The 12,745-nt window shown below is 41.6% G+C and overlaps 1 protein-coding gene across 3 annotated transcripts in view; it reads right to left on the bottom strand.

Moving 5' to 3' along the window:
• Positions 1-12,745, bottom strand: part of LOC128401606 (protein FAM169B-like) — a 42,348-nt gene that overhangs the window by 17,281 nt on the left and 12,322 nt on the right. For 2 of the 3 annotated variants that reach the window (XM_053364873.1, XM_053364874.1), the window contains exons 2-3: positions 9,510-9,643; positions 4,272-4,371 (exon numbers count right to left, since the gene is read on the bottom strand). In XM_053364873.1, the coding sequence (XP_053220848.1) occupies positions 4,272-4,371; positions 9,510-9,643 (234 nt within the window). The remainder of the gene's footprint in view (positions 1-4,271; positions 4,372-9,509; positions 9,644-12,745) is intronic. The other variant, XM_053364875.1, reaches the window with a different exon arrangement.

Here is a 12,745-nt window from a genome sequence, read left to right as displayed (position 1 = left end):
ATTGCTACTTAAAAGTCATCTCCAACACCTTGAAATGAGTACAGAAGACAACAGGGAAACAACGCAAGCAATGTTTTTTTGTTCTTAACTGTCACTTCAATCAAAGAATACTTCCAGAAAGAAAAATACAGTTGTGTGCATCAATGGAAGATCTACATTACTGAGTGAGATAAAACACACCAGGGAACAGAAGCTATACAACATTTAATGGTGGAGGGCAGAATTTATGTACCAGTAAGTGAAATGGAAGAAGTGGTGCATTTCAAACCGCAAAAAGCTTTAACAGGAATGTCATCAATTGCCTATGTTAGCCCCGAGACTGTACAAATGTTCTAATGCACATATATAAGGCTGGTTTCTCTGCACTAGCTCCCAAGTGAGCTTGAAGGGTAAGTGCAATCAGTTAGTTAACCTATAATTTGAATAAATTATTAAAGCATGCACCAAAATGTGTTTACATGCAAGCTGTGAAAGAAAGGGAAAAGGGGAAGCTGCAGATGCATAATTACAACTAGGCCCATTTCATTACATATTTCACACTCCCTTGCAGAGGGTTTTCATGTGTTTTCTTTATGAAGCATGAGCAGCCCACAAAAGGTTGTATCCAATTGTAGCTCTACATAACTCGTTCTGATAGCGCAAGGATATATGCTTGCTCAACAGAACTTTATCTTCTCCACTCCCTGTGCATTGCCTAAATCTGTTCTAGGTTCTCCCCCAAGCCTCTGGAGCAGATTCAGAGAGGGCATGGGGTTTGCACAGAGGGTGGGCATGAAAATACCATTGCCCAAGCATTAATACTTGTACTATTAGAATGAGTGCACTGGGTACTGCTCCAGAACTCCATCTTCCCACACTAGCCAAGAAATAGGCAATTAGCAATGGTGAACAAGCACCAGACAAATGGGACAAAAGGAGTCCAGTGTCAATGAGAGCTGTGTCGATTTAATAGCAAGCAGGGTTTGGCTCTGCCTAAAGAAACTCTATGCAAAATACATGGAACGACTTGACTTTTTTATGGCACATTTCCTGTGCTATTCAATAATTTAAAGGAACAGAGGGAAAGTAGTCCAGTAAAGCTGACATAGCAACTGTCACATCATATTGCTTGGATTACTTTGCCTGTACAGATCTCTTTGCGGAAGGAGAGGGAAAGGCTTCTCCATATCCCATATGAAGGTATATTCACCATTAAAGTGGTGGCTGGTACCCATTGGGACTGCTGTGGCAGAAGGCAAGGAGGCCAATGACAGGCAGAGTCGACTAGGTCTGGCTTTGTCTCCACCCTCCTCCTGCTGCTGCCTGTTGAGGTCCGCAAAGGCAACACTGAGAATGCAGAGGAGGAGGAGGAGGAGGAAGAGGATAGCCAATGTCATCCACTGGACTGGCTGTAAGAAGGCAGGCAGGTGGGAGTCGACTAAGGACACAGTGTGGTTGGTGGGGCAGTGCCCCATCCGCCCTAATGGACGAGCCTCCACTATTAATATAGTATAATAATATAATAAACAGATTTTCCCTTAGTGCACTTAGGTTCCCATCTAGCCAACTCAAATCCCCACTTAAGTCGCCTTAGCCCACTTAAGTCCCCACTCAGCCAACCTAAGTTCCCACTGAGCCCACTTAAGTCCCCATTTAGCCCATTTTGAATGCAAAGAAGTCTTACAACACCTTTGTGACCCTCGTTATGGAGAAGGGCATATCAACACCGACACAAAAAACACTGAGAAGAGAGAAGGAAGGGCCTCAAATGCTTTGGACCTGCTTGTGCATTGACAATAGGCAGGACCTTCACTCCATTGTTTTAGAAGACTGGTGACAACTTTCTTTCATTTCAGCAAGCCTACCCAGACATATAATTTAGTTACTTATATTTGTTTTCAAAAAAATTATATGTGTTTTATATAATAATAATAATTTATTATTTATACCTCGCCCATCTGGCTGGGTTTCCCCAGCCACTCTTCCAACGGCTTCCAACAAAACACTAAAATACAATAACCTATTAAACATTAAAAGCTTCCCTAAACAGGGCTGCCTTCAGATGTCTTCTAAAAGTTTGGTAGTTGTTTTTCTCTTTGACATCTGGTGGGAGGGCGTTCCACAGGGGAGGTGCCACTACCAAGAAGGCCCTCTGCCTGGTTCCCTGTAACTTGACTTCTCGCAGCTAGGGAACCGCCAGAAAGCCCTCGGCGCTGGACCTCAGGGTCTGGGCAGAACAATGGAGGTGGAGACACTCCTTCAGGTATACCGGACCTTGATAATTATTTTATGCCTATTTGTTTTTTAATAGGTTTTTTTAATTTTACCCAGGGCTTTTTTCCAGCTGGAACGCACAGGAACTCAGTTCTGGTGCATTTGCCATTACAAGAGAGGCATTCATGATGAGTTCCAGCACTTCTTTTTCGAGAAAAATAGCACTGATCTTACCTGCCATTTTATTATGTACACTGCTTAGAGAGCTTTGGGGTTAAATGGTTTATAAATCTTTCTAAAGAAATAAATAATAAAATTAAGAAATACACATTCAGAATCTTAGAAAGGTTTAATGTTGGGTATGTTGTAGCAAGATGTGGTGGGATGGTCTGATTTAGGGCAGGGGGTTGTAAAGGACATGCATGATGCATAGATCATAAGACGTCAGAGGGTCTAGAACACAGCTCAGGACATGGTTGACATGTCCTAGTCTAGTCACCACCCATGTCCAACAGGTGGAGCATGGGGAGAAGGCAGCATAGTGGGAGGCTCCCCAACAGGGCTTTAGTTTTTCACAGACCCTAGGAGAGGGAGGAGGCCATAGTTTCCACTGGTGGAAGTCTTCCTAGCCTTTATTTTCCTATTGCAAACTTAACTGCAGTGCCTTCAAAAACTGAAGTGGAAAAGATAAACTTCTTACCTATTGCATGGACTGCAAACTTTTACACCTAGTTTTGTAATTCAGTGTGAAGGTATTATGGCACACAGTGTACCACAGAAGTACAAGGAGAACATTTTGAGTCCAAAACTCATTTATAAGTTTACTCTTCTCCATTACTACAGACTGATGTCAGGAAACAGTTTGTTCTTTTGTTCCCATTTATACCTTATCACAAACCATTACCATCCTGCAATCCTATTAAAGCAGGCTTAAGGGAGATCTCAATCACAAGGTGTCTAGAAACAGTGATAATAAAATATTTGGCGGAAGGCTGTAACTTTGGTTCTCAGTGTGGCTCAGTTAGCAAATCTCAAATAATGGCAAATCAGTAGACAATTGAGAGAAACTGTGGAAGAGTGGGAGGGAAGTTAAAAATGGTATACAGTGGTACTTCAGGTTACATATGCTTCAGGTTACATACGCTTCAGGTTACAGACTCTGCTAACCCAGAAATAGTACCTCGGTTAAGAACTTTGCTTCAGGATGAGAACTGAAATCATGCTCCGGCGGTGCGGCAGCAGCAGGAGGCCCCATTAGCTAAAGTGGTGCTTCAGGTTAAGAACAGTTTCAGGTTAAGAACGGACCTCTGGAACAAATTAAGTACTTAACCCGAGGTACCACTGTACTGGTAATATTTAAGTAAGAATTCGTACAGCAATTCCACAAAGCTCATGAATATTTATGAGAGTGCATACGGTATAGACCCACTGCCAACACCCAAGTTTCAGTTTAAATAGGAAACACATTCCTAAAATGCATTTGCCACGTTTCAATATCTGAAAAATATTGAGAGATATTTGTTTCAGTGTTCATTTAAACAGTAGCATAAAGTAACGCTGCTTACTTGTCCACTGACATTGGATCTGCAGAGAACCTGGGAAAGACACTACTACCTTTTCTCCCAATTTCTCCATACTTTTGCATGAAGGATCCAAATTCCTGGCAGCTCCAGGTAGGGCTGAGACTCCTGCCTGAAACCATGGAGAGCCACTGCCAGTCATTGTAGACAATACTGAGCTAGATGGTTCAATGGCCTGATTTCAGGATAAGGCATAAGAATAACTGTGTATCTTATTGTTGAAACCTGCCCCAGGACATTATGATAAAGGGTCAGTAAGAAATCAAATAAATGAATAAGGTTTTTCATGTATTTGTTAGCAATAGTAGTAGTTACATTTATATTCCACTCTTCATCCAAGAAGGTCAGAGCAGTTTACATACAACTTTCACATGGCCTCCCATCCAGACCCTTTTCATGGCTAGACTGCCTTAGCTTCAGCAGCTGAATCATATCATATGCCTTCAGATCATTCTGGGAGCCATGCTGCAAACTGGAGGAATAGGGTAAGCCACTCACCTGTGTTCTTATCTTGTGGATCAATTAAAACCAGAAGCTTATGTTTGCTGTCTTCTTTATACAGAGGAAGGAAGTGCATCAATGGAGCCTCAAGTTTAACCTGTAATCAAAGCAGTTATTTGCATTCATAATCTGCAACGAAAAGTAGGGCTGCAGTTGCTGTTTTTAATTAATAGCAAAAGTCCAACTGTATAAACTTGGGATCTGTCTATGGGAAATGGCATTGAGGTTCCAAAACTACACAAGCACATAATTGTTATAACAAACCAGGATCAATCCAGTTTCAAATTTTGGTTTGTTAACTGTGGTTTAGACATACCAGTTTCCTGTATTTTTACATAAAAGAGCCTGCAGTTTTCTTTCAAACCACAAACAGAAGCTTTAAACTTCCTTCCCTCATTCTGGAAAGATGGAGAAGCACATGAACACAGGCATTGTCAAAGTAAATAACTGCTGGCCAGAAAACATTTGTTATTGGTAAACAAATATAGAAAGGTAAATAAATACTGTAGTAAAATAAACAAATAGAAAACAATGGTTTCCTGTCAGTTCTGAATCAAGCCTAAGTGTCTTATCGGCTTAGAACACTATAAAATTATTACCACTGCATAATAATGGTATCTATAAATGGATCATAGCATTTATAAAGTAATCAGTAAGATTAGGCTGCCCCACTTTGTAACACTCTGTGTCACTTTTTGTGGGGCAGGGAGAAATTCCTAATCATGTATGAAAGAAGTATCCTGTGATTTTAAGGTGGTTGGCCAACCAAATACAAGTTGGCATTCTGGGTGTTGGAACTGACCCCCCCAAAAAAAAAAAAACACACCACCACACACACCTCAAGTAATTATATGATCAATTCAGTTCGACTCTCTGAATAATCCAGAATAGACGTACGTACTCTCCTTTAGATAAAAGCCATTACCAATGTTATGTACTGAGTTGAATAGGATCCAAACTGCAGCAGTCTGATTGGTCCTAGAACAATAGGATCCAAAATGCAGCAGTCTGATTGGTCCTAGAACAATAGGATCCAAAATGCAGCAGTCTGATTGGTCCTAGAACAATAGGATTCAGAATGCAGCAGTCTGATTGGTCCTAGAACAATGCAGCAGTATGATTGGTCGGCAGGAGCCACCAATCCAGCTCCAGATAGAAGTGAATCCACAACCTGATTGGCCTACAGGAGGAGAATTCCGGAATTAGCCAATCACGTGCAGCCCATTGTGTAAATAATGTATATAAGCAGATACTTTGAGGGGACTTCCATTCCCTCCTTACCACTATGAGCTGAATAAAGAGCATGAAATCCACTCTCGACTCTGAGTATATTTCAACCAATTTGTTTATTTCACTTTTTTTTTTCAAAGAATGTATGAAAGTTTAAAACTGGCTTAAGCAAAAATACTTGAGTTTAATTAAAAACGAACAACAAATTCAAAACAGTGAGGGCAATACCCAGGCCCAAACTGGTGAGGTGGTAGAAATGAGGGGAAAGGAGGTGTTTAATTACAAGAATCTCATCTCATGCTTGGACTGAACATCATCTCAGTGTAATCCTCTTCTACCATAACATTAAGCCAAATACCCAGTTTTCTTTGCCACAGAAATTGGGAACATTTTGATTTTTCATCACAGAACTTGATTAGCAAACTGCCAAATCCAAGTGTTTGTTATAACTGGGATGGGGGACAGGGCTGAAAGAAACAAAGGGAAGATGTTCCTGAGAGGTCTGTTTTCACTCCACCCCCCAAATGCAGCAGAAAATTAAAATAACATTTAGGTTCTGATTATAAACCACAGAAACCAGCATACTTATAAATCACAGCCAAGACTGCATCCTTAGCTCACCCTATTGTGTCTCGCTTTTGTAGGGATGCAGCATCACTTAGCGTGCTAAGCTCCTCAGTCCCCCTTCCCCCCTCCCCAACTGAGCACCAGATGGGATGCTAACTCTGCATCCAGGCACGACAGGTTGAGCTAAGGACAGAACAACAGCCTGAACCCTTTTGTGTGTGTCTCTCTCTCCCTCCCTCCCACCCCGCCTTGTGTTTTATTTAGCTTTGGAAGCAGTTCCGTTCTTGAGACGCCAGAGGGCATTGAAAGAATGTTTTATTATGCCAGGCATCCTTTCCTCTCAGGCTAAATAAAAACTCACCTTAGGTACACAGGTTTCTCCACTCACCCATGGAAATGACTACAAACCATGTTCCAAAACTGCATGAAGCCATGGTTTCAGTCGGCTTTTTTAGTTGCTCCAGCTCAATAAACTATTGCATTTATGGAAGCCTCCCCCACCCACTTGTCTTGCACTGTGAAGCAGTGACGTGGTGAAAGGATGCCAAAAGGATTGAGGGATGGGAGAAAGACTTAAACATCCCATTTCCTTCCAGCTGGGAACAGCCTGCATTGCAGACTTAATCTCTAAGCATTTTATCTCGTCTGCATCAACCCTTTTTGTTCAAACTTTCCATGACAACCCAATGCACATTAGAAAACGCAATTGTTAGAATAAAAACACCCTCTGGCACTGAAAGCAAATCAACTGTATCCAAGCAGTTGCAGATCATGCAATAACAACTTTCAATCTACAGTGTTAATGTCCTCCCAGATCAGGATTATGGGGAAATAAAATCTGCAGCCAGAATCCAATGAGGTACTTCAGTCACACACCCAAGCGTTTCTTTGCACGCAGTGGGATTGTTGACATTTTTAATTGAACAGTAGATACATTCATCCCCATGTCATAACAAATGCCGCACTGGAAAGCCCCCTCAGTTTCATAAGAGGCTTCCTATACAGCATGGACAGGTCCTGCCTGAGTAGCAGAAATCAAAAGTACCTTTGGACACACCAATCAAGTCAGATGTAGCCGGATGAAACAGAAACCCATGATCTGAGCAATGCTGGCTCCAGGATTGAAAGGCCTACTCTTTGCAAAGTCCCTGGAAGTGGCCATTTCAATTTACCACAATTCCACAAACTGATGCTGTCAGGGGCATTTTGGGAAACTGAAATTGTTCTTGTTGTTATTGACCCTCCCATCACCCTAAGGTCCCAGGGTGGGTTGCAATATTAAAACGCAATACTGAAAACAGTTTAAAACAACTGACAATCACAAAAATAAGCTGGGCCCTAAAAATATACACTACAAATATCAAAAGCCAGCATAAAGAGGTGTGTTTTCAGCATTCTCTGGAAGCTGTATAATGAAGGTGCCGGACGCACCTATGCGGGGATGGAGTTCCACAGTTAAGGGGTCACCACAGAGAAGGCCCTCTCCTGGGCGACCACCATGCCAGCTTCTGAGGGTGGAGGAACTACCAAGGGGGCTCCTGGCTCCTTCTACCAACCTCAGAACCTAAGGTGGTGAGTAGGGAAGAAGACAGCCTTTGAGGGATTTGGGTCCTGAGTTGTTCAAGGCTTAAAACACTAATGTGAGCACCTTGCATTGGGCCTGGAAATGAACAGGCAAGCAGCGCAACTGTTTCACTGCAGGTAGGTCACTGGAATACCAAGGTGATCTACGTGCTCCACAGCGATGGTGAGGGGACTCAGGAGTGAATGTGTCAGCAGCTCGATCTCACCATTCCACAGGGAGAAAAGAGCATCAACAGGAGCACCAGCCATGTCTAGTGGAAAGATTCCATCATTCTCCAAGAGAGGAATGACCCAATGGTTCCACCCCCCATGCAGAAATGGGTAACTGCATTCAGCCCAAAGCTCACCAGGGAATTGTCTGTGCTGTTGTTGCTCCCTGCTGCTGCTGCTTTGCAAAACCACAGCTGAGGCAGGGCAGCAGGACAGGCTTTAGCTTGAATGAGCCATAGTAACATAAGAAGAGCCTTACGGGATCTGGTCAAAGGCTGATCTACTCCAGCATCCTGCTTTCACCAAACAATCTTTAAAGGAGGCTCTTAAGCAGGACATCAGTGCAATAGCACTGTCCCCAAATGCAATTCTCAGCAACTGGTCTCCAGAGACATACTGCCTCCCATGCATAGGTAGAGGATAGTCATTGTAGCTAGTAGCCTCTGAGGAAGGTGAATTGTGTGAGAAAAGTTAGCCAAGCATGAGAAAAAGGAATTGTTGCCAAGTCAGAACGCAACCTTGTAAGAAGCTGTGTGTCAAGAAGCTTATATCTCCTGCTCCTTCTTGCCAAATGTATCCTGGGAGCTGTTTCAGCTGAAATTGCTTATTCAGCTGTACTGAATACTGTAAAAATACTCTTGATTTTAGTAATGGCAGCAACTATGGGCTTGTCCATGCTTGTCCCATGCCTAGAAAGCACAGGTCTGAGCAATTTCTCATTAACCCTGCTGCTTTCCCATTGAAAACCCGCTCCTTACCACTGAATCGGAGCAAACGTCAAGCTGCAGAAAACCCAACAGATGTTTGCTTCATTTCAGCAGTAAAAAGCAATATATCCCTGGAGGAAAGGAGTGGGGAAAGCAGAAATGTGGACGAGCCCTATGTTTCAGCATTTCTCTCCAGCCAGCTGCTGTACTCTGAAGAAATCAACTGACTCCTGTTCGGTGTAGTCTATTCCCACTACACCACTGATAAGCTTCATCCTCCATGAATACTCTTTCAAAGCCATCCAAGTTGGTGGCCGTTACTACAATTTGTGGGATAGGACTTGACAGGGTGCTGAAGCCCAAGCAATTGCTTCAGGAAACCAGTTGCTGAGGTGGGATTAAGTCAAGTAAGCTATTGTAGGCAAACCAATGGGCTCATGTTTCAAAGCCCTCTTTAAAAGGCAAGGAAAACAGGCATGGACAACACTAACACCTACAACTGGCAGGCAATTACACAACTCTGGATTGATCTGAACTGATTTACATATTGGAAAACTGGGCTTCTGTCCCTTCCTCATCAACAGGGTAAATAAATTCTATTTGCTTCATTTCAAGCTCAAGATTCTGCACTGGAAAAATACTTTACCATAACTCTAAATGGATATGGCCAATAATGGCCTTTGCCTGGCCTAGCAAGTAGTTTTTGCTTGTTTTTAATTTCAGCCCGTATGAATTTAAGTTATTAAGTTGCATTTTGCCCACTTCTGCTTTAGAGACTCTTTCACTCTCATCAAGAAACTAAAAAGTCATAGTTTGGCTTGAAACATGTAGTGATTTTTAACTCCATGGGACTAGCCAAGTCATCATTACAAAGAATTCTGGGCAAGGGTGATTTCATTTTGCTACTATCTAGAAAGAAGAAATAAACTACACTTACTTTCCCTCTTCCTGGAATAGATAAAAACTCAACAGCAGATGATGGCTCCTCTAAAATCTTTGTATAATATGAATGAGCTTCTTCTTCCAGAGCCTCGGGTTTTCCACCTTTAATATCCACTGGATAAAGATGATCTAGGTGAAAGGAGAATGTTAAATATAGGCCTGTTTATGTGTACTGGTCAAACATAACATGAGTGTCAAACTGTGCTGTCGGGTATCATCATTGCCTTGTGAAGAAAATACAATGAAGTTCTTCACACACTCCTTTATGTAATAATAAGAATATTTTTAAGCAGTGCTGTGGTGATTTACTATTAAATATGCTACTTCTCACTAGGATTGCAACACTTAATAAATTAAGTGGTTCGATTAATAGATTAAAAAATAAAATGAACTTTAACACAAGTAGTTATAAAAATTTCAGATTTCATGTGCTATCCTAAAATATATTATTTCATTTTCTTACTTATGGATGGGGAACTGTGGCCACTGATGGACTCCATCTCCCATCATCCCTGACCATTCGCTATGCATGCTTGGCCTGATGGGAGCTGGAGTCCAACAACACCTGGAGCAGGTGTGGGGAATGCTTGGTTCTCCAATTGTTGCTGAGCTAAAACTCCAATCATCCCAGGGCAATGGCTACATTTGCTAAGGCCAACAGGAGCGGCAATTCAGCAACATCTGGAGGGCCACAGATTGACCACACCTGTTCTAAGAGAATGCCTGCTATATACACACACATGCTTCATAAAATATGCATTTCACTCAGAGAGCTATATAGGATGATTAATAATTATATTTAAAATAACAAAAGAAAGTATATTTTGCTACAGAATGGTTAAAAAAAAATACTGAATATTTTTGTTTAACTGAGTGACAGCCCTACTCCTCTCCAAACTCAAACTTTGACCACAATGGTGTACAACTTTTTGTAGGATCACTCATTCTGTCTCACATAGGAGGGCTTAAAATGAGAATATATACAAGAGTATATATAATGAGAGTATATAAAGTGGCAGCAAAACTACAGGAACAATTTTGCTCCTCCACAGTAGCCAGAACCACAAAGTAACTATAACATTTTCAAGGAAAGGTAGAAAAATGTATCTACCTAATTTCTTATGTTATAACAAAACCACAGCAATAACAACTAGCTCAAAATGGCCTCTTCTTAGATTTCTGCATAAGCAAAGAATTGAGAATTTCCAAATTGGCAAAACAAACCTGAGAGCTATTTCCTTCAAACGTGCTCCACTGACTAAAATCCCTTTGGTTTTCAAAGCTTTCAACCTTGCAACTGAGATACATTGCACATTAAATAATTTGTCCACTATTGTACATTCAAAGTCTTTGATTATGGACATTTTCTAAACAAAGTAAATGTTTTTGCAAGAAATGGAATATATATTTTGTATCTATTTAACTAATTTAACAGATCTGTTAAAGATTAGTGGGGAAGTCGGGTGGAGGGGAGATTTAGGCAGTGAGAGCAGGGGCAAGTGTTAAAGCCTCCCCCAATCCGCCACACCGAAACTGCTCTGTTCCCAACTGTTTTGAGTGAAAACTTTATCTAAGAGGGTTATTGGGTCACCTTTACACCCATTTTCCTGCCACTACAAAATGCCATTCAGCAGGATAGGCTTCAAAATCACTTCCTGGCCTTCTCAAGCTACCTTCTTAAGGCCTAATATTTCCTAGGAATATTAGCCAGAATGGTGGGTAAAAGGTGAAGGTAAAGGACCCCTGATTGTTAAGTCCAGTCGCGAACGACTCTGGGGTTGCGGTGCTCATCTCACTTTACTGGCCTAGGGAGCTGACGTTTGTCTGCAGACAGTTTTTCCGGGTCACGTGGCCAGCATGACTAAGCTGCTTCTGGCAAAATCAGAAGCGCACGGAAACACCGTTTACCTTCCCACCAGAGCGGTACCTATTTATCTACTTGCACTTTGACATGCTTTTGAACTGCTAGGTTGGCAGGAGCTGGGGGCCGAACAACGGGAGCTCACCCCGTCGCAGGGATTCGAACCGCTGACCTTCTCATTGGCAAGCCCTAGGCTCAGTGGTTTAGACCACAGTGCCACCCGCGTCCCATAGAATGGTGGGTAGCGAACCTCAAAATAAGGCAGGCCATATTAACAACATCTGTGTTTGAGACTGTGAGCGCAAGCATACTGGAGTATAGCATACAAGAGTAATCACAATCTGAGCAATACAACACTGGTTAATTTCCACTGCAAAGCGTAAGTCAGCACTTTGTACTAAAGAAACCGTGGGGTTGGTGAGGAGATATAAGAGAGGGACACAGGCCCTCCTAGAAGTATGTCAAACAACCATATTAGGCAAAGGGGATCCACTCCACATTAGGAACAAAATGAGACATTATTATTTAATGCGCTAATAAGATATTTTTAAATAGAGGAATGCTTTGCAGGATTAATACCAATCTTATTTTTAAAGTCTTTATGCACAGATTTAAGTTCTGGGTATGTGTTCCATAAACAGCAAAATGTGTGGCATTCCATCTATGAAGCTGAAAAGCACCCTGTATTCTATCCCAGTAATGCCTGAATTATGGATACAGCATTTTGTTTGTCCCTCCTGTAAACATGCTGGCAACATAAATCTCTTAACCTTTCAAAATCTCTTAGCAAGTACAGTATTCTTCACAGTGGTTCATTTGAACCTGTGTGATGATGATCAATATATAGAAATTCAAAAAGCACAGAAAATATCACAGGGCAATATTCTTGCACCCAACATACTAGGCAGTATAGAATCATAGTATAGAATCACAGAATTGTAGAGTTGGTAGTGACCCTGAGGATCATCTAGTTCAACTCCCTGAAATGAAGGAATATGCAGCCGTCCCATACAGGAATCGAACCTGCAACCTTGGCATTATCAGCAATAATGTTATTCATGTTCTGTTTAACCCAGCAGAAAATATAGTGTCATAAGTTTAATTTACTTTCAAATCTGGGTATTTAACTTTTCAGTAGGCGAGATGGCGCTGCATTTGCCATTCAACTTCTTCAGCATGTCTGTTTCTCAAAATGTAAGATGAGATACAGACACGTGCCACTCTTCTTTCTAAAATATTTTGAACTGCAAAAGCAGATCTCATAAATATTCTGTTTCCATAAGCCCAAAATGTTTTTATACATGACAAAACAACTCTTGCTGTTGTCTCACAGAGTGATGAGAGAGAAGTAAAAAAAAATCCAAAAGTTG

The sequence above is a fragment of the Podarcis raffonei genome, chromosome 14 (genome assembly GCF_027172205.1).
Source record: "Podarcis raffonei isolate rPodRaf1 chromosome 14, rPodRaf1.pri, whole genome shotgun sequence".
Taxonomy (NCBI): domain Eukaryota; kingdom Metazoa; phylum Chordata; class Lepidosauria; order Squamata; family Lacertidae; genus Podarcis; species Podarcis raffonei.
The sequence above is the reverse complement of the archived record's forward strand: the minus strand, read 5'-3'. Positions and strand labels throughout refer to the sequence as shown.